At 47.2% G+C, this 25007-nt stretch overlaps 1 protein-coding gene across 8 annotated transcripts in view; it reads left to right on the forward strand.

Moving 5' to 3' along the window:
* Positions 1-25007, forward strand: part of MARF1 (meiosis regulator and mRNA stability factor 1) — a 586552-nt gene that overhangs the window by 237935 nt on the left and 323610 nt on the right. For all 8 annotated transcript variants that reach the window (XM_069210203.1, XM_069210208.1, XM_069210202.1 and 5 more), the window contains exon 11: positions 8318-8510. In XM_069210203.1, the coding sequence (XP_069066304.1) occupies positions 8318-8510 (193 nt within the window). The remainder of the gene's footprint in view (positions 1-8317; positions 8511-25007) is intronic.

Consider the following 25007-nt stretch of genomic DNA (forward strand, 5'->3'; position numbering starts at 1 on the left):
GGTAGGTCCCTTGTAACTGGTACCAAGGGCCCTGATGCCAAGGAAGGTCTCTAAGGGCTGCAGCATGTCTTAAGCCACCCTGGGGACCCCTCACTCCGCACAGACACCCTGCGTGCCAGCTTGTGTGTGCTAGTGAGGACAAAACGAGTAAGTCGACATGGCACTCCCCTCAGGGTGCCATGCCAACCTCACACTGCCTATGGCATAGATAAGTCACCCCTCTAGCAGGGCTTACAGCCCTAAGGCAGGGTGCACTATACCACAGGTGAGGGCATAGGTGCATGAGCACTATGCCCCTACAGTGTCTAAGCAAAACCTTAGACATTGTAAGTGCAGGGTAGCCATAAGAGTATATTGTCTGGGAGTCTGTCATACACGAGCTCCACAGCACCATAATGGCTACCCTGAAAACTGGGAAGTTTGCTATCAAACTTCTCAGCACAATAAATGCACACTGATGCCAGTGTACATTTTATTGTGAAATACACCCAGAGGGCATCTTAGAGATGCCCCCTGAAAACATACCGACTTGCAGTGTGGGCTGACTAGTTTTGCCAGCCTGCCACACACCAGACATGTTGCTGGCCACATGGGGAGAGTGCCTTTGTCACTCTGTGGCTTTTAACAAAGCCTGTACTGGGTGGAGGTGCTTCTCACCTCCCCCTGCAGGAACCTTTGTTACAGCGCCACAGGGCATCCCAGCTAGTGGAGATGCCTGCCCCCTCCAGCCATGGCCCCACTTTTGGCGGCAAGGCCGGAGGAGATAATGAGAAAAACAAGGAGTCGTCACTGGCAAGTCAGGACAACACCTAAGGTGTCCTGGGCTGATGTGACTCTGACTTTTAGAAATCCTCCATCTTACAGATGGAGGATTCCCCCAATAGGATTAGGGATGTGCCCCCCTCCCCTCAGTGAGGAGGCACAAAGAGGGTGTAGCCACCCTCTGGGCTAGTAGCCATTGGCTACTAACCTCCCAGACCTAAACAAACCCCTAAATTGAGTATTTAGGGGCCCCCAGAACCCAGCAAGTTAGATTCCTGCAACCTGAAGGCGAAGGACTGCTGACCTGAAGCCCTGCAGAGAAGACTGAGACACCAACTGCTTTTGCCCCAGCCCTACCGGCCTGTCTCCCCACTTCGAGAAAAACTGCAACAGCGATGCATCCCCCAGGGTCCAGCGACCTCTGAAGCCTCAGAGGACTACCCTGCATCTAAAAGGACCAAGAAACTCCTGAGGACAGCGGCCCTGTTCCACAAAGACTGAAACTTGCAACAAAGAAGCAACTTTTAAAGACTACACGTTTCCAGCCGGAAGCGTGAGACTTTCCACTCTGCACCAGACGCCCCCGGCGGAGAACCAACACTACAGGGAGGACTCCCTGGCGACTGCGACCCTGTGAGTAGCCAGAGTTGACCCCCCTGAGCCCCCCAGCAACGCCTGCAGAAGGAATCCAGAGGCTCCCCCTGACCATGACTGCCTGCTTCAAAGAACCTGACGCCTGGGAAACCCACTGCACCCGCAGCCCCCAGGACCTGAAGGATCCGACCTCCAGTGCAGGAGTGACCCCCAGGTGGTCCTCTCCCTAGCCCAGGTGGTGGCTACCCCGAGGAGCCCCCCCCCCCCTTTCCCCTTGCCAGCCTGCATCGCTGAAGAGACCCCTGGGTCTCCCATTGAAACCTATTGCAAACCCGACGCCTGTTTGCACTCTGCACCCTGCCGCCCCTGTGCCGCTGAGGGTGTACTTTTTGTGCTGACTTGTGTCTCCCCCCCCCCACCCCCGGTGCCCTACAAAACCCCCCTGGTCTGCCCTCCCTAGTTGCGGGTACTTACCTGCTGGCAGACTGGAACCGGGGCACCCCTTTCTCCATTGAAGCCTATGCGTTTTGGGCACCACTTTGACCTCTGCACCTGACAGGCCCTGTGCTGCTGGTGTGGTAACTTTGGGGTTGCCCTGAACCCCCAACGGTGGGCTACCTTGGACCCAAACGTGAACCCCGTAGGTGGTTTACTTACCTGCAAAAACTAACAAACACTTACCTCCCCCAGGAACTGTTGAAAATTGCCCTGTCTAGTTTTAAAATAGCTATATGTCATTTATGAGAAAACTGTATGTGCTATTTTGCTAATTTAAAGTTCCTAAAGTACCTACCTGAAATACCTTTCCTTTGAAGCATTATTTGTAAATCTTGAACCTGTGGTTCTTAAAAATAAACTAAGAAAATATATTTTTCTATACAAAAACCTATTGGCCTGGAATTGTCTCGGAGTGTGTGTTCCTCATTTATTGCCTGTGTGTGTACAACAAATGCTTAACACTACTCCTCTGATAAGCCTACTGCTCGACCACACTACCACAAATAGAGCATTAGAATTATCTCTTTTTGCCACTATCTTTCCTCGAAGGGGAACCCTTGGACTCTGTGCATGCTATTTCTTCCTTTGAAATAGTACATACAGAGCCAACTTCCAACTAAGATGACAACCCTACAAGAGGTAATCCCACTCGTATAAAAGGGAGACTACATGGCAACCCTAGACCTACAGGATGCCTATTTGCATATAGTGATGAATCAAGCACAAAAAAAATACTTCCCGTTCGCACTGGAGAGCGTTCACTATCAATTCGATTTGGAATAAAGTCAACACCAAGGGTTTTTACAGAATGCTTAGCAACAGTTGCGACATTCCTAAGGAGGTTGGGGGATCCACATGTATCCCTACCTGGACGACTGACTAATAAAAGCACATACAAAAGAAAAATGCCAGAGATACCCAAATGGTGATCACAACCCTATAAAAGCAGGGTTTCAGCATAAACCACAAACAAATCATCCCCAAAGTCGAAATTGGAGAAGAATTTCCTAGGAGCCAGACTGGATGCAAAGAAAGCACATGCATACCCTCCCCAGAAGAGGGTGAAGGCAATCACAGAACAAACTCACCTCTACCAGAAGGGGCGATCTCTGACCGTGCAGACAGTCATGAAACTAATGGACATGATGGCATCATGCATCCCCCCCCCAATACTCCATGGGAGCCTCCACATGTGACCATTCCAGGAATGGCTAGGTGACAACGGGTCACAAACCACTGAGAGTTGGGAGGATCCAATGGTTGTAACCGAGAAAATACAGAAGGAGTTACAGTGGTCGGCATCCAAAGATGTAACCAAGGGGAGACTATTGGTGACCATCACAACAGACACATCTCACAAGGGACGGGGTGCACACACAGACAACGTGAGAATTCGAGACCAGTGGAACAAGACCGATGCCATAAAATACATCAATGTCCTAGAGATGAAGACAGTGTTACTAGCCCTGAAAGCCTTTCAAACACAAAGTATTAGGGAAAACCGTACTAATCCAGACTGACAATACAGCAACACTGTTCTACCTGAACAAACAAGGTGGTACAAATTATTTTGCCATAAGCAAACTAGCTCAAGAAATATGGAAATGGGCGATATCTCAAGGGATCATTTTACAAACAGTCCACCTACCGGGGAAGGACAACATAGATGCAGACAGAATAAGCAGATAGGAAAGGCGGTACTCATGAATGGGCGATAAAACAAGAGCCTAGAAAAAAATCTTCAGGATTTGGGGCACACCAACAATCGATTTGTTCGCATCAGCAGAGAACAAAAAAATGCCAACTCTTTGCCTACATGTTTCCACACCACCAATAAGATGGGAATGCCCGGTCATTAAACTGGTGTGGGAGTTTTTCCTATGCCTTTCCACCAACTCCCCTAATATCAAGAGTGCTGGAGAAAGCCAGGCAACCAGCAACAAATCTCATCCTAATAGCCCCACAATAGGCCAGACAAGCATGGCATTCAAACCTACGCGAGATGTCCTAGGGACAAACAATCAAGACCAAGGTGGAATGGGACCTGCTTACAATGCAAAGGGGATGAGAGTTCCACATGGAATCAGCAACACTCGATATAATAGCATAACACCTGAATGCATAGAATTTGGACACCTAAACCTACCACCTAGGACTATGGAAATACTAAAGGAAGCTAGTAAGCCAACAACAAGAAAGTGGTATACATCCAAATGGAAAATATAACTACTATGGTATATCTAGACAGGAAACAGTGATAGCCTATCTCACACACTTTCTAGACAGCGGAATCAACTACTCTTCTCTCAAGGTACACTTGGCAGCAATCGTGGCCTACACCAGGGGAGCTTTTTGTAAACGTTTCTTCACAGCTCCTGTTATAAAGATGTTTCTGGAGGGAGCCAAAAAAATTGTATCACAATTGTAGGAAGTTGGCTCTGTATGTGCTATTTCAAAGTAAGGAATAGCATGCACAGAGTCCAAGGGTTCCCCTTAGAGGTAAAATAGTGGTAAAAATAGATAATACTAATGCTCTATTTTGTGGTAGTGTGGTCGAGCAGTAGGCTTATCCAAGGAGTAGTGTTAAGCATTTGTTGTACATACACATAGACAATAAATGAGGTACACACACTCAGAGACAAATCCAGCCAATAGGTTTTGTTATAGAAAAATATATTTTCTTAGTTTATTTTAAGAACCACAGGTTCAAATTCTACATGTAATATCTCATTTGAAAGGTATTGCAGGTAAGTACTTTAGGAACTTTAAATCATAAAAATTGCATGTATACTTTACAAGTTATTGACAAATAGCTGTTTTAAAAGGGGACACAGTGCAATTTTCACAGTTCCTGGGGGAGGTAAGTTTTTGTTAGTTTTACCAGGTAAGTAGGACACTTACAGGGTTCAGTTCTTGGTCCAAGGTAGCCCACCGTTGGGGGTTCAGAGCAACCCCAAAGTCACCACACCAGCAGCTCAGGGCCGGTCAGGTGCAGAGTTCAAAGTGGTGCCCAAAACACATAGGCTAGAATGGAGAGAAGGGGGTGCCCCGGTTCCGGTCTGCTTGCAGGTAAGTACCCGCGTCTTCGGAGGGCAGACCAGGGGGGTTTTGTAGGGCACCGGGGGGGACACAAGCCCACACAGGAATTTCACCCTCAGCAGCGCGGGGGCGGCCGGGTGCAGTGTAGAAACAAGCGTCGGGTTTGTAGTGTTAGTCTATGGGAGATCTCGGGATCTCTTCAGTGCTGCAGGCAGGCAAGGGGGGGGTTCCTCGGGGAAACCTCCACTTGGGCAAGGGAGAGGGACTCCTGGGGGTCACTTCTCCAACGAAAGTCCGGTCCTTCAGGTCCTGGGGGCTGCGGGTGCAGGGTCTCTCCCAGGCGTCGGGACTTAGGGTTCAAAGAGTCGCGGTCAGGGGAAGCCTCGGGATTCCCTCTGCAGGCGGCGCTGTGGGGGCTCAGGGGGGACAGGTTTTTGTACTCACAGTATCAGAGTAGTCCTGGGGTCCCTCCTGAGGGGTTGGATCTCCACCAGCCGAGTCGGGGTCGCCGGGTGCAGTGTTGCAAGTCTCACGCTTCTTGCGGGGAGCTTGCAGGGTTCTTTCAAGGCTGCTGGAAACAAAGTTGCAGCCTTTCTTGGAGCAGGTCCGCTGTCCTCGGGAGTTTCTTGTCTTTTCGAAGCAGGGGCAGTCCTCAGAGGATGTCGAGGTCGCTGGTCCCTTTGGAAGGCGTCGCTGGAGCAGGATCTTTGGAAGGCAGGAGACAGGCCGGTGAGTTTCTGGAGCCAAGGCAGTAGTCGTCTTCTGGTCTTCCTCTGCAGGGGTTTTCAGCTAGGCAGTCCTTCTTCTTGTAGTTGCAGGAATCTAATTTTCTAGGGTTCAGGGTAGCCCTTAAATACTAAATTTAAGGGCGTGTTTAGGTCTGGGGGGTTAGTAGCCAATGGCTACTAGCCCTGAGGGTGGGTACACCCTCTTTGTGCCTCCTCCCAAGGGGAGGGGGTCACAATCCTAACCCTATTGGGGGAATCCTCCATCTGCAAGATGGAGGATTTCTAAAAGTCAGAGTCACCTCAGATCAGGACACCTTAGGGGCTGTCCGGACTGGCCAGTGACTCCTCCTTGTTGCTTTCTTTGTTCCCTCCAGCCTTGCCGCCAAAAGTGGGGGCCGTGGCCGGAGGGGGCGGGCAACTCCACTAAGCTGGAGTGCCCTGCTGGGCTGTGACAAAGGGGTGAGCCTTTGAGGCTCACCGCCAGGTGTCACAGCTCCTGCCTGGGGGAGGTGTTAGCATCTCCACCCAGTGCAGGCTTTGTTACTGGCCTCAGAGTGACAAAGGCACTCTCCCCATGGGGCCAGCAACATGTCTCTGGTGTGGCAGGCTGCTGGAACTAGTCAGCCTACACAGACAGTCGGTTAAGTTTCGGGGGGCACCTCTAAGGTGCCCTCTGTGGTGTATTTTACAATAAAATTTATACTGGCATCAGTGTGCATTTATTGTGCTGAGAAGTTTGATACCAAACTTCCCAGTTTTCAGTGTAGCCATTATGGTGCTGTGGAGTTCGTGTTTGACAGACTCCCAGACCATATACTCTTATGGCTACCCTGCACTTACAATGTCTAAGGTTTTGCTTAGACACTGTAGGGGTACCATGCTCATGCACTGGTACCCTCACCTATGGTATAGTGCACCCTGCCTTAGGGCTGTAAGGCCTGCTAGAGGGGTGTCTTACCTATACTGCATAGGCAGTGAGAGGCTGGCATGGCACCCTGAGGGGAGTGCCATGTCGACTTACTCGTTTTGTCCTCACTAGCACACACAAGCTGGCAAGCAGTGTGTCTGTGCTGAGTGAAAGGTCTCCAGGGTGGCATAAGACATGCTGCAGCCCTTAGAGACCTTCCTTGGCATCAGGGCCCTTGGTACTAGAAGTACCAGTTACAAGGGACTTATCTGGATGCCAGGGTCTGCCAATTGTGGATACAAAAGTACAGGTTAGGGAAAGAACACTGGTGCTGGGGCCTGGTTAGCAGGCCTCAGCACACTTTCAATTGTAAACATAGCATCAGCAAAGGCAAAAAGTCAGGGGGCAACCATGCCAAGGAGGCATTTCCTTACAACAATCTTCTGAGATTATAGAACGATGCCTGACTGTTCAACTTGAAGAATGGTAATAATGGCAGTTCCTTTTGCATAACAGTTCAGAGGTTATCATCTAAGCACATTTGTTTATGTGTATTTGCAAAGAAGGCCTGATGCTGGGGCCTTCTGTGGGACTTTGAATATGGGTAAGGCAAGTATACTCAGTATGTGGCTGCTACGATCATTGTATTTCACCATCAGGGAATGGCCTCTCCCAATTACTAATTTAAGGATACTCTGAGACATGGCAGCTTTTAGAGACTGCAAGCTAGCTGCTCCTGCTTAGTGGACTTTGAAGTACACCGATCCTGCTTTTCCAAATGGCCAAACTACAATTCCAACATCTGCAATGTTTTCTGTCTTGTTTACCCCTTCACACTTTGAGTTGTCATCTGTAGAAGCCCTCCAGTGAATTATAGAACACTAAGCTTGATCCTGCTGCATGGGATTTGGTTTAAACTAGCTCACAGAAAATTGGATATGTTGTGTGGGTGGGCGGTGCTGGAGCATGTTGTTTTGTAAAGTATATATTTTGTTCTTTATATTAATATATTTGATTTGAAGCATGTGGAGATAGTGATTTGCCCAGAATCCTGCCATGTATTGCCTCTCGATTTATACCTCTGAGTTGCACTCATTCTGAATGTTCCTTAATTCCTTCTTACAAACACAATGCAAGATGTGCAGCTTTGTTTGCATTTTTCTGACTAATTCTTCTGTGGTGTATTTTTGAATATTTTGTGTTTCCAGTTGTTCATCTATGGAGTCTGTAGGTTATACAATGATAAACTGTTTTACCTGGACTTCAATCTCATAATGCTTGACCATCAAGGCTCATGTTTTGATGTCCCTCTTCAATATTTGCAATAAGATATTAATTCGAATTTGTAAAGTAGAAATGTAAGTGGCCTGCAAACATTTTCAGCATTTCAAATTAGACCCATCCTTGTAGCTTTCAACTTCTTTATCGTGTGGAAGTGGATACAGTGCTTTGTCTTTAGATAATATAATTCTGTTCTGATAAATCTTCAGCTTATGAAGCTTACAATTAACATATTTAGTTGAATGCACACTTTGCCTGTTGACTCAATAGGTGTTGGATTATGTTGTGGGTTAGTTAAGTTTATTTTTTCATTCTAGTAAAATGAAGAGCCTCCTGATGTTTTGCATGCATTGTTCCTTTGAGCACTTTTGATCTGCAAATAATTATTTTCTGCTTATTAGATGTACTGTATTGTTACTTTCATGCATGGGTAAAACACATTTCTATCATTTGAATCCTAAACAAGTTCTTTGATACAATGGATGTTCGTTATTTTTTGTTTCTCTAGGAGTTTGTCTCCAAGCTTGTCAAACAGGTCTTCTCCAGTGACCTTTAATGGCTTAATTCCTACCAGTGGGACAGACAACCATTCTGATCCTTATGCCAATGGTGCTGATGCTCATATTGGCAACCTTGACTATAGAATGTCGAGGAAAGATCTGCAGCAAACATTGCAAGACATTTTTTCTCGACATGGCAAGGTTAGTTGTGTTAATACTTTTATTTGTCCTTTGTTGTCCTTTCTATCTTGTTTCATATCTTGTGATCTGACATGGTGAGTGGTAATAATCATGGTCCACTGCACCAGGAGAAAACCTAGATAAAATAATTATAGCATTCACACCCATTAATTCAAGGGTGACTGAAACTTATAAGCTTTGCTTATTTGGTAGGATATCCATGTTTCATTCCTGCTGAACCTGATTTGACTGGTAAGTGTTACCAATTAGGCCACTTTCTGTGAGGCCTTTTGGTTTGAGTCACTTAACTTGTTATAGTCTAATTATTTTGCTCGTTCTTCCTGTTATACATACTTTTGTTCTGATGGTATGTTCTCTCCTATTGAAAACTTATTCTCTCCGTGGTCAAGCTCACCAACTAAACATTTAGAAATATGGTCAGCATGTATTATGCTAGTGCCCCAAACCCCACCCCCCATCACATTTATCCCATGTTGTGAGCTTTGTCTGTTTCAGTCATTTCTAATGAAGCAGTCAAGATAGCCTCCTGTAGTATTTGTGTGTGTGTGTGTATGTATATATATATATATATATATATATATATATATATATTAGGAAGTTGGCTCTGTATGCACTATTTCAAAGTAAGGAATAGTATGCACAGAGTCCAAGGGTTCCCCTTAGAGGTAAGATAGTGGCAAAAAGAGATAATACTAATGCTCTATTTTGTGGTAGTGTGGTCGAGCAGTAGGCTTATCAAAGGAGTAGTGTTAAGCATTTGTTGTACACACACAGGCAATAAATGAGGAACACACACTCGGAGACAATTCCAGGCCAATAGGTTTTTGTATAGAAAAATATTTTTTCTTAGTTTATTTTAAGAACCACAGGTTCAAATTTTACATGTAATACTTCAAATGAAAGGTATTGCAGGTAGGTACTTTAGGAACTTTGAATAATCAAAATAGCATATACACTTTTCAAATAAATCACATATAGCTATTTTAAAACTAGACACTGCAATTTTCACAGTTCCTAGGGAGAGTAAGAGTTTGTTAGTTCTTGCAGTTAACTAAACCACCTACGGGGTTCAAGGTTGGGTCCAAAGTAGCCCACCATTGGGGGTTCAGAGCAACCCCAAAGTTACCACACCAGCAGCTCAGGGCCGGTCAGGTGCAGAGGTCAAAGTGGTGCCCAAAACGCACAGGCTTCAATAGAGAAGGGGGTGTCCCGGTTCCAGTCTGCTAGCTGGTAAGTACCCGCGTCTTCGGAGGGCAGACCAGGGGGGTTTTGTAGGGCACCAGGGGGGACACAAGTCCACACAGAAAGTACACCCTCAGCAGCACGGGGACGGCCGGGTGCAGTGTGCAAACACTCGTCGGGTTTCCAATAGAAATCAATGGGAGACCAAGGGGTCTCTTCAGCGATGCAGGCAAGGGGGGGCTCCTCGGGGTAGCCACCACCTGGGCAAGGGAAAGGGCCTCCTGGGGGTCACTCCTGCATTGGAGTTCCGATCTTTCAGGTCCTGGGGGCTGTGGGTGCAGTGTCTTTACCAGGCGTCGGGATCTGGGAGTCAGGCAGTCGCGGTCAGGGGGAGCCTCGGGATTCCCTCTGCAGGCGTTGCTGTGGGGGCTCAAGGGGGGGGCAACTCTGGCTACTCACGGTCTCGCAGTCGCCGGGGTGTCCTCCCTGAAATGTTGTTTCTCCACAAGTCGAGCCGGAGGCGTCTGGTGCAGAGTAGCAAGTCTCACGCTTCCGGCGGGAAACACAAGTTGTTTCAAAGTTGCTGCTTTGTTTCAAAGTTGCAGTCTTTGGTGAACAGAGCCGCTGTCCTCTGGAGTTCTTGGTCCTTCTAGAGCAGGGCAGTCCTTTGAGGATTCAGAGGTCGCTGGTCCCTGGGGGAAGCGTCGCTTGAGCAGTGTCTTTAGAAGTGGGGAGACAGGCCAGTATAGCTGGGGCCAAAGCAGTTGGTGTCTCTGTCTTCTCTGCAGGTTTTTTCCGCTTAGCAGTCCTTTTCTTCTTAGGTTGCAGGAATCTGAGTTCCTAGGTTCAGGGGAGCCCCTAAATACAGAATTTAGGGGTGTGTTTAGGTCAGGGAGGGCAGTAGCCAATGGCTACTAGCCCTGATGGTGGCTACACCCTCTTTGTGCCTCCTCCCAACGGGAGGGGGTCACATTCCTATCCCTATCGGGGAATTCTCCATCTGCAAGATGGAGGATTTCTAAAAGTCAGAGTCACCTCAGCTCAGGTTGCCTTAGGGGCCGTCCTGACTGGCCAGTGACTCCTCCTTGTTTTTCTCATTATCTCCTCCGGCCTTGCCGCCAAAAGTGGGGCCGTGGCCGGAGGGGGCGGGCAACTCCACTAGCTGGAATGCCCTGGGGTGCTGTAACAAAGGGGGTGAGCCTTTGAGGCTCACCGCCAGGTGTTACAGTTCCTGCAAGGGGGAGGTGATAAGCATCTCCACCCAGTACAGGCTTTGTTACTAGCCACAGAGTGACAAAGGCACTCTCCCCATGTGGCCAGCAACATGTCTCGAGTGTGGCAGGCTGCTAAAACCAGTCAGCCTACACGGGTAGTTGGTTAAGGTTTCAGGGGGCACCTCTAAGGTGCCCTCTGGGGTGTATGTTACAATAAAATGTACACTGGCATCAGTGTGCATTTATTGTGCTGAGAAGTTTGATACCAAACTTCACAGTTTTCAGTGTAGCCATTATGGTGCTGTGGAGTTTGTGTTTGACAGACTCCCAGACCATATACTCTTATGGCTACCCTGCACTTACAATGTCTAAGGTTTGGCTTAGACACTGTAGGGGCACAGTGCTCACGCACTGGTGCCCTCACCTATGGTATAGGGCACCCTGCCTTAGGGCTGTAAGGCCTGCTAGAGAGGTGACTTATCTATACTGCATAGGCAGTGTGAGGTTGGCATGGCACCCTGGGGGGAGTGCCATGTTGACTTACTCGTTTTGTCCTCACCAGCACACACAAGCTGGCAAGCAGTGTCTGTGCTGAGTGAGGGGTCCCCAGGGTGGCATAAGATATGCTGCAGCCCTTAGAGACCTTCCCTGGCATCAGGGCCCTTGATACCAGCGGTACCAGTTACAAGGGACTTACCTGGATGCCAGGGTGTGCCAATTGTGAAAACAAAGTACAGGTTAGGGAAAGAACACTGGTGCTGGGGCCTGGTTAGCAGGCCTCAGCACACTTTCAAATCAAAGCTTAGCATCAGCAAAGGCAACAAGTCAGGGAGTAACCATGCCAAGGAGGCATTTCCTTACACATATATATATATGTGTGTATATGTATATATGTATGTATATATGTATGTATATATGTATGTATATATGTATGTATATATGTATGTATATATGTATGTGTATATGTATATATGTATGTATGTATATATGTATGTGTATATATATATGTATGTGTATATATATATGTATATGTATGTGTATATGTATATGTATGTGTATATGTATATGTATGTGTGTATGTGTATATGTATATGTATGTGTATGTATATATGTATGTGTATGTATATATGTATGTGTATATATGTATGTGTATGTATATATGTATGTATATATGTATGTGTATGTATATATGTATGTATATATGTATGTGTATGTATATATGTATGTGTATGTGTGTATGTATATATGTATGTGTATGTATATATGTATGTGTATATATATATGTATATATGTATGTGTATATATATGTATATATATATATATATGTTCGATGGCATGTGTAGCTGCAGATACACATGCTGTGCACAGTCCGCCATCTGGTGTTGGGCTCGGAGTGTTACAAGTTGTTTTTGTTCGAAGAAGTCTTTTCGAGTCACGAGACCGAGGGACTCCTCCCATTTCGATTCCATTGCGCATGGGCGTCGACTCCATCTTAGATTGTTTTTTTTCCGCCATCGTGTTCGGACGTGTTCCTTTTCGCTCCGTGTTTCGGGTCGGAAAGTCAGTTAGAATCTCGGAAAAAAACGTCGGTATTGTTTGCGTTCGGTATCGGGTTAGTTAGGACAAATCTACACCGAATTTAGAAGAGCTCCGGTGGCCCTTCGGGGTTTTTTCGATCCCCCGTCGGGGTCTGGTCGGCCCGGCCACGTGCGACTTCAAGGCTGATGGAACGGACCCCATTCCGCTTCTGCCCAAAATGCCATAACAAGTATCCGTATACGGATCAGCATCTGGTCTGTAACTTGTGCTTGTCCCCCGAGCACAAGGAGGATACTTGTGAAGCTTGTCGAGCGTTTCGGTCGAGGAAGGCGCTGAGAGACCGAAGAGCCAGGAGACTACAGATGGCGTCCACGCCGATGGGTCAAGAACGTTTCGAGGAGGAAGAACAAGCTTTCTCCATCCACGAGTCGGATTCTGAAGAACTCGACGTCGAAGAAACAACCAAAACCGTGAGTAAGACGTCGAAAATCAAGACTCACGAGAAATCCACAAAAGCACAGGGGACGCCACCGCCAACAGGCCATGGCTTAACCCGAAAACTAGGTGACCGATCCAAGGCACCGAAAAAGGGCATGCTGGTGTCGAAGTCATCCGACTCCGGTCGAGATACCGCCACACAGCAACCTCGGAGCCGAGACAGCGGCTCCGAGAAACTTCGGCACAGAGACAGCGGCACCGAAGAATTTCGGCACCGAGACACCACGCCGAAAACAAAGAAGGGTTCTTCAGAGCCTAAAAAGACTTCCGAAAAGGTTTCGGTTCCGAAACATCCAGCCTCGGAGCCGAAAACTAGTTCCTATACAGAGGAACAAGGATTAACCTCCCAATTACATAGATTTGGAGAGGATTTTCAAGCTGTAAAGCCTGACTACACGCAAAGAAGGCTTCATATTCATGAGGACACAGGGAAGATAACCACTCTTCCCCCAATCAAGATAAAAAGGAAACTTGCCTTTCAACAAGTGGACAAGCAACCACAGGCAAAGGTGGCAAGGAAAACAACCCCACCACCTTCTCCACCACCATCAACACATGCATCACCAGCGACAACTCCACCACTAATGCACTCACCAGCTCATACCACAATGAGTCAGGATGATCCCGATGCATGGGACCTCTACTATGCTCCAGTGTCTGACAATAGCCCAGACTCTTATCCTACAAAACCGTCACCACCTGAGGACAGTACATCCTATACACAGGTGGTCGCAAGGGCAGCCGAATTTCACAATGTCACCTTACATTCGGAACCAATTGAGGATGACTTTCTCTTTAACACCCTATCCTCCACCCTTAGCCAGTACCAAAGCCTTCCCATGCTCCCAGGAATGCTAAGACATTCAAAACAAATATTTCAGGATCCAGTTAAAGGCAGAGCCATAACTCCAAGGGTGGAGAAAAAATACCAGCCACCGCCAACAGATCCAATATATATTACAACACAACTAACACCAGACTCAGTAGTTGTTGGGGCAGCTCGTAAGAGAGCCAACTCTCATACCTTAGGCGACGCACCACCTCCAGACAAGGAGAGCCGCAAATTTGATGCTGCGGGAAAAAGGGTTGCAGCACAAGCAGCAAATCGGTGGCGTATTGCCAATTCACAAGCACTTTTGGCAAGATACGACAGAGCTCATTGGGATGAAATGCAACATTTCATCGAACACTTACCCAAGGAGTTCCAAAAAAGAGCACAACAGGTGGTGGAAGAGGGACAAAGTATCTCAAATAATCAGATACGGTCTTCCATGGATGCAGCAGATACAGCTGCAAGGACAATAAACACTGCAGTCACAATACGAAGACACGCATGGCTGCGCACTTCTGGGTTCAAGCCGGAAACCCAACAAGCTGTGCTCGATATGCCATTTAATGAACAGCAATTGTTTGGGCCGGAGGTAGACACTGCCATTGAGAAACTCAAAAAGGACACTGATACAGCCAAAGCCATGGGCGCACTCTACTCCCCGCAGAGCAGAGGCACATTTCGAAAAACACCTTTTCGGGGAGGGTTTCGAGGTCAACCCACAGAAACCACAACCTCACAAACAAGGCCTACTTACCAGGGTCAATATCAGAGGGGAGGTTTTCAGGGGCAATATAGAGGGGGCCAATTCCCAAAAAATCGAGGAAAATTCCAAGGCCCCAAAACTCCTCAAAATAAGCAGTGACTCACAAGTCACACACCCCCATCACATAACACCTGTGGGGGGAAGACTAAGCCAATTTTACTAACTTTGGGAGGAAATAACAACAGACACTTGGGTCTTAGCAATTATCCAGCATGGTTATTGCATAGAATTTCTAGAATTCCCTCCAAACGTCCCACCGAAAACACACAATATGTCAAAACAACATATGGATCTTCTAGGACTAGAAGTTCAAGCATTGCTACAAAGGGACGCAATAGAATTAGTACCAAATCTGCAAAAAAACACAGGAGTTTACTCACTGTACTTTCTAATACCCAAAAAGGACAAAACTCTGAGACCAATACTAAATCTCAGAACACTAAATACCTACATCAAATCAGACCACTTTCACATGGTCACGTTACAAGATGTAATCCCACTGCTCAAACAGCAAGACTACATGACATTAGATCTAAAGGATGCGTATTTCCATATACCAATACATCCTTCACACATGAAATACCTAAGGTTCGTATTCCAAGGAATACATTACCAATTCAAAGTGTTGCCTTTCGGAATAACAACTGCGCCAAGAGTTTTTACAAAATGCCTGGCAGTAGTAGCTGCACATATCAGAAGGCAGCAAATACATGTGTTCCCGTACTTAGACGACTGGTTAATCAAAGCCACCACGCTAAAACAGTGTTCACAGCACACAAAATGTCATACAGACCCTTCACAAGCTAGGTTTCTCCATCAACTACGCGAAGTCACACCTTTTGCCGTGTCAAACACAGCAATACTTAGGAGCGACAATCAACACAGCAAAAGGGATTGCCACTCCAAGTCCACAAAGAGTTCAAACATTTCACAAGATAATACAGGCCATGTATCCAACACAAAAGATACAAGTCAGAATGATAATGAAACTCCTAGGCATGATGTCTTCATGCATAGCCATGGTCCCAAACGCAAGATTGCACATGCGGCCCTTACAACAGTGCCTAGCATCACAATGGTCACAAGCACAGGGTCAACTTCTAGATCTGGTGTTGATAGACCACCAAACATACATCTCGCTTCTATGGTGGAACAGTACAAATTTAAACCGAGGGCGGCCTTTCCAAGACCCAGTGCCACAATACGTCATAACGACAGATGCTTCCATGACAGGGTGGGGAGCACACCTCAATCAGCACAGCATCCAAGGACAATGGGACATACATCAGAGACAGTTGCACATAAATCACTTAGAACTGTTAACAGTATTTCTGGCGCTGAAAGCATTTCAACCCATAATAACCCAAAAATACATTCTTGTCAAAACAGACAACATGACAACAATGTATTATCTAAACAAACAAGGAGGGACACACTCGACACAGCTGTGCCTCCTAACACAAATAATATGGCATTGGGCGATTCACAACCACATTCGCCTAATAGCACAATTTATTCCAGGGATTCAGAACCAGTTGGCAGACAATCTCTCTCGAGATCACCAACAAACCCACGAATGGGAAATTCACCCCCAAATACTAAACAATTACTTTCAAATTTGGGGGACACCTCAAATAGATCTATTTGCAACAAAGGAAAACTCAAAATGCCAAAACTTCGCATCCAGGTACCCACAAGATCAATCCCAAGGCAATGCTCTATGGATGAACTGGTCAGGGATATTTGCGTACGCTTTTCCCCCTCTCCCTCTCCTTCCTTATCTAGTAAACAGGTTGAGTCAAAACAAACTCAAACTCATACTAATAGCACCAACATGGGCAAGGCAACCTTGGTACACAACACTACTAGACCTTTCAGCAGTACCTCATGTCAAACTACCCAACAGACCAGATCTGTTAACAGAACACAAACAACAGATCAGACATCCAAATCCAGCATCTTTGAATCTAGCAATTTGGCTCCTGAAATCCTAGAATTCGGACACTTAGACCTCACACAAGAATGTATGGAGGTCATAAGACAAGCTAAGAAACCTACCACTAGACACTGCTATGCAAATAAGTGAAAAAGATTTGTGTATTACTGCCAGAATAATCAAATTCAGCCATTACACGCATCTCCAAAGGATATAGTAGGATATTTACTACATTTGCAAAAATCAAATCTGGCTTTCTCTTCCATAAAGATACATCTCACCGCAATATCAGCTTACCTACAAATTACTCATTCAACATCACTATTTAGAATACCAGTCATTAAAGCGTTTATGGAAGGCCTAAAGAGAATCATACCACCAAGAACACCACCTGTTCCTTCATGGAACCTCAACATTGTCTTAACAAGACTCATGGGTCCACCTTTCGAGCCCATGCATTCTTGTGAAATGCAATACTTAACGTGGAAAGTTGCATTTTTGATTGCCATCACATCTCTAAGAAGAGTGAGTGAGATTCAAGCATTTACCATACAAGAACCATTTATTCAAATACATAAAAATAAAGTAGTTCTAAGGACAAATCCAAAATTTTTACCAAAGGTTATCTCACCGTTCCACTTAAATCAAACAGTAGAATTACCAGTGTTCTTCCCACAGCCAGATTCTGTAGCTGAAAGAGCACTACATACATTAGACATCAAAAGAGCACTAATGTACTACATTGACAGGACAAAACTAATTAGAAAAACAAAACAACTATTTATTGCCTTTCAAAAACCTCATACAGGAAATCCAATTTCAAAACAAGGCATTGCTAGGTGGATAGCTAAGTGTATTCAAACCTGCTATCTTAAAGCAAAGAGAGAGCTGCCTATTACACCAAAGGCACACTCAACCAGAAAGAAAGGTGCTACCATGGCCTTTCTAGGAAATATTCCAATGAACGAAATATGTAAGGCAGCAACATGGTCTACGCCTCATACATTTACCAAGCACTACTGTGTAGATGTGCTAACTGCACAACAAGCCACAGTAGGTCAAGCTGTACTAAGAACATTATTTCAAACAACTTCAACTCCTACAGGCTGAGCCACCGTTTTTGGGGAGATAACTGCTTACTAGTCTATGCACAGCATGTGTATCTGCAGCTACACATGCCATCGAACGGAAAATGTCACTTACCCAGTGTACATCTGTTCGTGGCATTAGTCGCTGCAGATTCACATGCGCCCACCCGCCTCCCCGGGAGCCTGTAGCCGTTTAGAAGTAGATCTTGAACATTTGTACATTTGTAAATATATTACTTTAACCTTCATTATGTACATACGTATTCATTCCATTGCATGGGTACTATTACTAACATACACAACTCCTACCTCACCCTCTGCGGGGAAAACAATCTAAGATGGAGTCGACGCCCATGCGCAATGGAATCGAAATGGGAGGAGTCCCTCGGTCTCGTGACTCGAAAAGACTTCTTCTAACAAAAACAACTTGTAACACTCCGAGCCCAACACCAGATGGCGGACTGTGCACAGCATGTGAATCTGCAGCGACTAATGCCACGAACAGATGTACACTGGGTAAGTGACATTTTCCATATATCTCACACAAAAAAGGCACTGCACTCCTGGGGGCTCCATGACAGCTTAATTTATTCAGGCAGATTTTCGGACCCCACGACGCGTTTCGACAACCATGTCTTTCCCAAGTGGTATTGTCTGTTCCTTCCTGCCATCACACTATTTATATTGCATACTGGGATTAATCTCATGTCTCTCACGTGTAAGATATTCAAACGTGATTGCTGTTAACACGATTCCTTAATTCAATAATTGGATTATAGTCATTGATAGTTAAATCCAATATTACTCGTACATCATGTTAAAAGGAATACGTGCATCAGTTACATACAGCATATTTTTCAAACCGGTTTTTCCGTAATTTCCTTTTTACCAGTTCTTACTCTCTGTGGCAAACTGTCTTATATTTGAAATCCTTGTCACAGCACCCAGACCCCAAGCAACTGAGACGTTCCTCAGCGGCAGAGCCGCATCGGCATCCATATCAATTTAAAGATACCCTCATCGTTGTTCCTCTAGGAGTCTGTCGCTCAGAGTTGCGTTAAGCGTTGTTGAAAGTTCCTTATGATAAATACGTCTTTCAGTGCTTCGTGCACACACCGGCGATCAGTATCTCCTCGCCCTTTCAAAGTCTGTTCCAAATTGTACGCGGATGCCGGGTGCCATATATATATGCATGTGTAGCTGCAGATACACATGCTTTGCTTAAGTCCGCCATCTAGTGTTGGGTTTGGAGTGTCACAAGTCATTTTTCTTCAAAGAAGGTTTTCAAGTAATGAGATTGAGTGACTCCTCTCGGTGATAGTGCGCCTGGGCATCGAGTCCTTTGTTAAATTGTTTTCTTTCCGCCGTCTGGTTCGGATGTGTTTCCTCTCCCTCCGGTAGATCTCGGTTCAGTACTATCTGAACTTCTTTTTTCTGATGGATACACCTACCTGTGGATTCATCACCTAAAGAATTTTCCCCCACGCGCCAGCTTCGACGGAAATGTTTCTTCTAGCTCTGCACGTCGATGATGTCACAATCGCCCGACTCCACGGGACGCCGTATGACATCATCCAGGCAATAAGAAGCCCTCGTCGACGTGCAGACGTCAGTTCCCTTTTTTCCATGCCTTTGAGTAAAGGTTTTTCTTCGAGGCTACCAGGGAGCTACAATTTTACTTCTGTGTAACTATGTCTCAGCCAAGAAAATCTGGTTTTAAACCTTGTAACCAGTGTGGGGGTCGAATGTCGGTCACAGACCCCCATGAAAATTGTTTATGGTGCCTTAGTTCCGACCATGAGGTCGAGTCATGCAGCTTATGCCAACGCATGAATCCTAAGGCCCTTAAGGAACGAGAGGCAAAATAGTTTTTTGCCCGTTCGAAGAAGAGGAAGGAGAGGAGTCATCGGAGAGAGTCTTCTTCGCGATCTTCTAAGACCCATCGATGCCATGGGGACTCTCGGTGTCGTCACGAATCACGGCGCTGATCGAGCAGGGACCGAATCAGATCTCTGTCAGCTCTGCGCTGGCCGACGTGGGAGATTAGCCCGACTGTCACGCCTCCACCTTCGACGACTCCGGCTTCTCCGACGTCTCCTCTGTCGGTGTTTGAAGTCGAGCCTCATCAGGAGCTGACGGCTTCTCCGGAGCAGGAGATGCCTGGTCCATCATCGGCTTCTCCTCCGGCGCCGGTTCCTCAGACTTATCCGGCTTTCCCGGCGCCGGGTACGGATCCAGCTGCATTTTTTAATGCAATGTTTATCATCTTTGCCACCATGGCTCCTGTTGGAGGGCATGCTGGTCCTTCAGGTCCTTTGGCCTTTAACTGGGTGCTCCGGCTCCTTACAAGCCGACACCCTTTATGCCCTTTCTTCCTTCTGGACCTGCTTCAGCGCCGATGCCCTTTTCGTCGCCGACGATGTCTTCTGTCTCGGCGCCGATGGATTCACCACGGATCCAGTCGTCTGTGAAGTTACCTGTGGTGCCGGAGGGTCCGGCGTCAGATGGATCTGAGGAGCGGCGCCGGTGAAGATCTTCGGCTGACGCCTTATCGACGCCAGGGCTCGAATCCAGACTCCAATCCCGGGGATTGGCTTTACGACTCCTGGAGGAAGAGGAGTATAGCAGGCAACATTTAGAGGAAGGTGAGATCATGGAGCCTTCGGGGGGACCTACAAGGCTTAGATACAGCAAGTGGCCTGGACACTTCCCCTGAAGGGATCTGGCCTCCCCAGGGGAGTATACGGAGGAGGCTTTCATTTCATGCTGTAGTGAGGAAGGCTGCAGACTTTTTAGACCTTCCTCTTTCGGCTGTGGAGGTGAAGACAAACCTTCTGAACGAAGTGCTGCATCCAGCGGTGGCGGAGCCTCTCTTGCCCTTCAATGAGGCTCTTTTGGACCCCATTAAGGACAACTGGAAGAAGCCAGTGACTTCAGCAGCCGTCAACAGGGCGGTAACGAGACGCTATCGTGGGGCCCCAGGTGATCCGGACTTTCTCACCAAGCATCCAACTCCGGAGTGTTTGGTTGTTCAGGCGTTGTGCTCCTCCCGTTCAGCTCCTGGTTCGTTCCCCGGGGCCCCTGCGGACAGGGAGTCTAAGAAAATGGATCAGGCAGCAAAAAAGACCTTTTCTTCTTGCGGCATGGGCCTTGAAGTCTACCAATGCGACTTGCATTTTGGGGCGTTAAATTCATGCCCTTATGGAGGAGGCTAAGGGTCACTCTGGTTTGCCACAAGAGGTATTTATTGCACCTATTGTCGGACGCTCAGGCGGCGGCGACCCAGGTGATTCAATCTCTGCTGGAAACCTCAGATTCAGTGGCAAGAGCTATAGGTACATCCATAGCGATGAGGAGGCAGGCTTGGCTGCGTTAATCAGGCTTCTCCCCGGATGTACAGACTACTCTCCTGGACCTGCCATTTGACGGAGATAAACTTTTTGGGGCAAAAGCCGATTCTGCTTTTGAACGCTTTAAAGAGAGTAGAGCCACGGCGAGGTCGTTGGGACTTCAGGCAGCCACTTCCTCTACTTTTAGGAAATTTAGAGATTTTGGACGTGGCACCTCCTTTCGTGGCAGGCTCCATGCGGCAGGACAACAACCTGCAGGAACCCTACCTTACAGATCCTTCAGGGGCAGGGGTAGAGTACGAACTAGAGGAGCCACCCAGCAGCACTCTGCCTCTTCCTCAGGAGGGGTGCAGCATGGAAAGCAGCCTTAGTCTGCCACGACTCCCTGCTCACATGTCTCCGGTAGGGGGGAGACTTGCCCACTTTCTTCCCATGTGGGAGTCTATAACATCAGATTCCTGGGTCATCGTGAAGAATGGGTATGCTCTTCCCTTTTGGGAATTTCCTCCACCCTTCCCTCCCCGTCCCTCCTTCTGTTCGGGCGACCATCTTCTATTATTGCAACAGGAGGTAATGTCCCTTTTGTCGAAAGGCGCAGTGGAGTTGGTTCCAGAGCAGGAGAGGGGTCAGGGCTGCTATTCAAGGTACTTCCTGATCCCCAAAAAGGATGGTCGGTTACGTCCAATCTTGGACCTGAGGATTTTGAATTGGTTCCTCAAGCAGGAAAAGTTCAAGATGCTGACCCTGTCACAGGTTCTTTTGGCGTTGAACGAAGGAGATTGGATGGTGTCTGTCGATTTGCAGGATGTGTACTTCCACATTCCGATCCTCAAGTCGCACAGGAAGTATCTCCGGTTTGTGGTGGGGTCGCACAACTATCAGTTTGCGGTCCTTCCGTTTGGTCTTACTTCGGCACCTTGAGTCTTCACAAAGGTGATGGCGGTGGTTGCAGCAGAGCTCAGAAGAAGGGGGATAGCGGTATTTCCCTATCTAGATGATTGGTTGATCAAAGCCAAGTCTCCAGAGCTCTTGCGGAGTCACCTGCAGTCGGCAACTCAGTTGTTTGATCTGGGATTCTCAGTGAATGTGCTCAAATCTCACCTGGAGCCCTCTCAACGCCTCCTGTTTATAGGGGCAGTACTGGACACAACATTGAATCGGGCCTTTCCTCCGCCTCAGCGGGTTCAGGACATTCAGGCGTTGATTCCAATGTTTCAAAATGGAGCGGTAGTTCCAGTCCTCAAGGTCCTTCGTCTGCTCGGTCTGTTCGCTTCTTGCATTCTGCTGGTCACTCATGCACGCAGGCACATGAGGGCTCTTCATTGGTATGTCTGCAGGCAGTGGTTTCAACACAAAGGAGATCTCGAGGATTTGATCACGATCTCCAGAGACACTGCAGCGGATCTTCGATGGTGGGGTGCGGTCGGCAACCTGTTGTAAAGAGGGCCGTTCTCGTTGCCTCCGCCAGTGGCCACAGTTGTAACAGATGCTTCCACTCTAGGGTGGGGAGCTCATCTGGGGGACCTGGAGATCAAAAGCCTTTGGTCCCCAGTGGAACAGAGGTTTCACATAAATCTGTTGGAATTGCAGGCGATACGTCTGGCTCTCAAGGCCTTCCTCCCTTCCCTTCGCGGTCAATCGGTTCAGGTCCTGACGGACAACACTACAGCAATGTGGTATATAAACAAGCAGGGAGGGGTGTGGTCGTATCTTCTCTGCAGAGAAGCTCTTCGACTCGGTTCCTGGCTTCAGGACCACAAGATTTGCTTGATAGCAAATCATTTGGCCGGAGTTCTGAACGTGCATGCGGACGTTCTCAGCCGACTCATCTAGATCGATCACGAGTGGCGTCTTCATCCGGATCTGGTTCTTTACATCTTCCAAATGTGGGGATACCCGCAGATAGATCTGTTTGCCACTCGAGAGAACACGCACTGCCTGTCGTATTGCAGCCTCCAGTATCCAGTGCAAGGAGCTTTGGGGGGACGCGTTTCAGATGTCCTGGAAGGGTCAGTTACTTGACGCGTTTCCCCCCCCTTACCCTTGATTCCTCGGGTTCTGAGGAAGATCCGTCAAGACCGGGCCCAAGTCATCTTAATAGCCCTGGATTGCCCAAGAAGGGTGTGGTATTCAGACCTTCTCCAACTCTCTCTGTGTCCTCCGCTCAGTCTCCCTTACAGGGCAGACCTCCTCTCGCAGTCACAGGGCAGGCTCTACACCCCCACCTCCAGAGCCTGCACCTTCATGCCTGGAGATTGAACGGGCAATCTGAGTTCCTTTTCTCTCCCGCCGGAGGTGGTGGATGTTATTTTATCGGCCAGACACACTCCACCAAATCGATCTATGCAAGCAGGTGGGCCAGAGTTGTCAGTTGGTATGGAGAGAACCAAATGAATCCCTTGAAGGCTCACTTGTCTGACGTATTATTTGCCCCTTCCTTAGCACAGAAGGGTTGTGCAGTTGCCACAGTTAAGGGCTATTTATCAGCTCTGTCTGCTTTTCTTTGCCTCCCAGACCAGCTCTCTCTGTTTAGATCACCTTTGGTATTGAGGTTCATTAAGGGTCTCATTAATAAGTTTCCGCCCACTCCGTTTGTTATGCCACAGTGGGATCTTAATTTAGTATTGGCATTTCTAATGGGATCGCCATTTGAGCCAATGCACTCTTGTTCTTTACGTTTTCTAGTTTTAAAGACTGTGTTTCGAGTGGCCATAACATCGGCCAGAAGAGTGAGTGAGCTCCAGGCTCTTAGTGTAGAGTCCCATTATCTTTCCTTTTTTAGAGACAAAGTGGTGTTAAGGACCAAGGCGGCTTTCCTCTCGAAGGTTGTTACACCCTTTCACTTGGGGCAGTCTATTACTCTCTCTTCCTTTTACCCTCTGCCTCATCCATCCAAAGAGGAAGAGAGGCTTCACCAGCTGGATCCACGAAGAGCATTGAGCTTCTTTGTCGACAGGACGAGGGAGGTCAGGCAAGACGAGCAGCTCTTCGTTGGATACGTGGGGAAGAAGAGATTCAGAGCAGTCCACAAGAGAACGCTGTCCAGGCAGGTCATTCTCTGTATCAAACTTTGTTATTCCTTAGCAAAGAAAGAACCATCTGTGGGGCTTCGCGCTCGTTCCACCAGAGCAAATGATGCTTCATCGGCCTTGGCTAGGGGTGTCCCTGTGGTTGACATCTGCAAGGCGGCAACTTGGGCGCCCCTCCATACTTTTGTCAAACATTATTGTTTGGACTCTGAGGTCAGGAGGGATGGCCATTTTTCACGCTCAGTGCTGCAGGATATCTTAGTTCAGGCACCCACCTCCGGAGGTAGTACTGCTTTGGGACTCTATTCTTTAGGTGAGGAATACACAGGTAGGTGTATCCATCAGAAGAACAAGTTGCTTACCTTCGGTAACGCCTTTTCTGGTGGATACATTAACTACCTGTGGATTTCTCACGGTTCCACCCGCCTCCCTGTTGCCTGATTGGTCTTACCACGAATTCCTCAGTGAGCACCGTTTTCTTGTATGTTTGTATATAACGATGACATCTATATATGTATTTCTTTCTATATATGGTATTTTTCAAAGGAAACCTGTTTGAACTTGAATATATATATTTGTTTCTACATGAGGGTGTTGTTGCCATTAGTTTCATTTTCTCTTATCGCAATAAATGTTCCTATATAATTTTGCTTGATGTAATTATGTTTCTCTGCAAGGTCAATGTTCGCCTCAAAGGCACGTAAAAAAAAAAATTGTGATAACTGACGTCTGCACGTTGACAAGGGCTTCTTATTGCCTGGATGATGTCATACGGCGTCGCGGGGAGTCGGGCGATTGTGACAACATCGTCGACGTGCAGAGCTAGAAGAAAAATTTCCTTTGAAGCTGGCGCGTGGGGGAAAATTCTTTAGGTGATGAATCCACAGGTAGTCAATGTATCCACCAGAAACGGCATTACCGAAGGTAAGTAACTTGTTCTTCTTTTCTATAAATGTCGGTATAGTTTTCGATTGGGTTTTCCAATCTCACATTCGATCCGATTGTAATCGTCTGGGTCGATTACACGCCCCTTAGGGGCGACTTCGCCCTTCTTGGGTCTACTTAG

Source organism: Pleurodeles waltl, chromosome 10 (assembly GCF_031143425.1).
Source record: "Pleurodeles waltl isolate 20211129_DDA chromosome 10, aPleWal1.hap1.20221129, whole genome shotgun sequence".
Classification (NCBI taxonomy): domain Eukaryota; kingdom Metazoa; phylum Chordata; class Amphibia; order Caudata; family Salamandridae; genus Pleurodeles; species Pleurodeles waltl.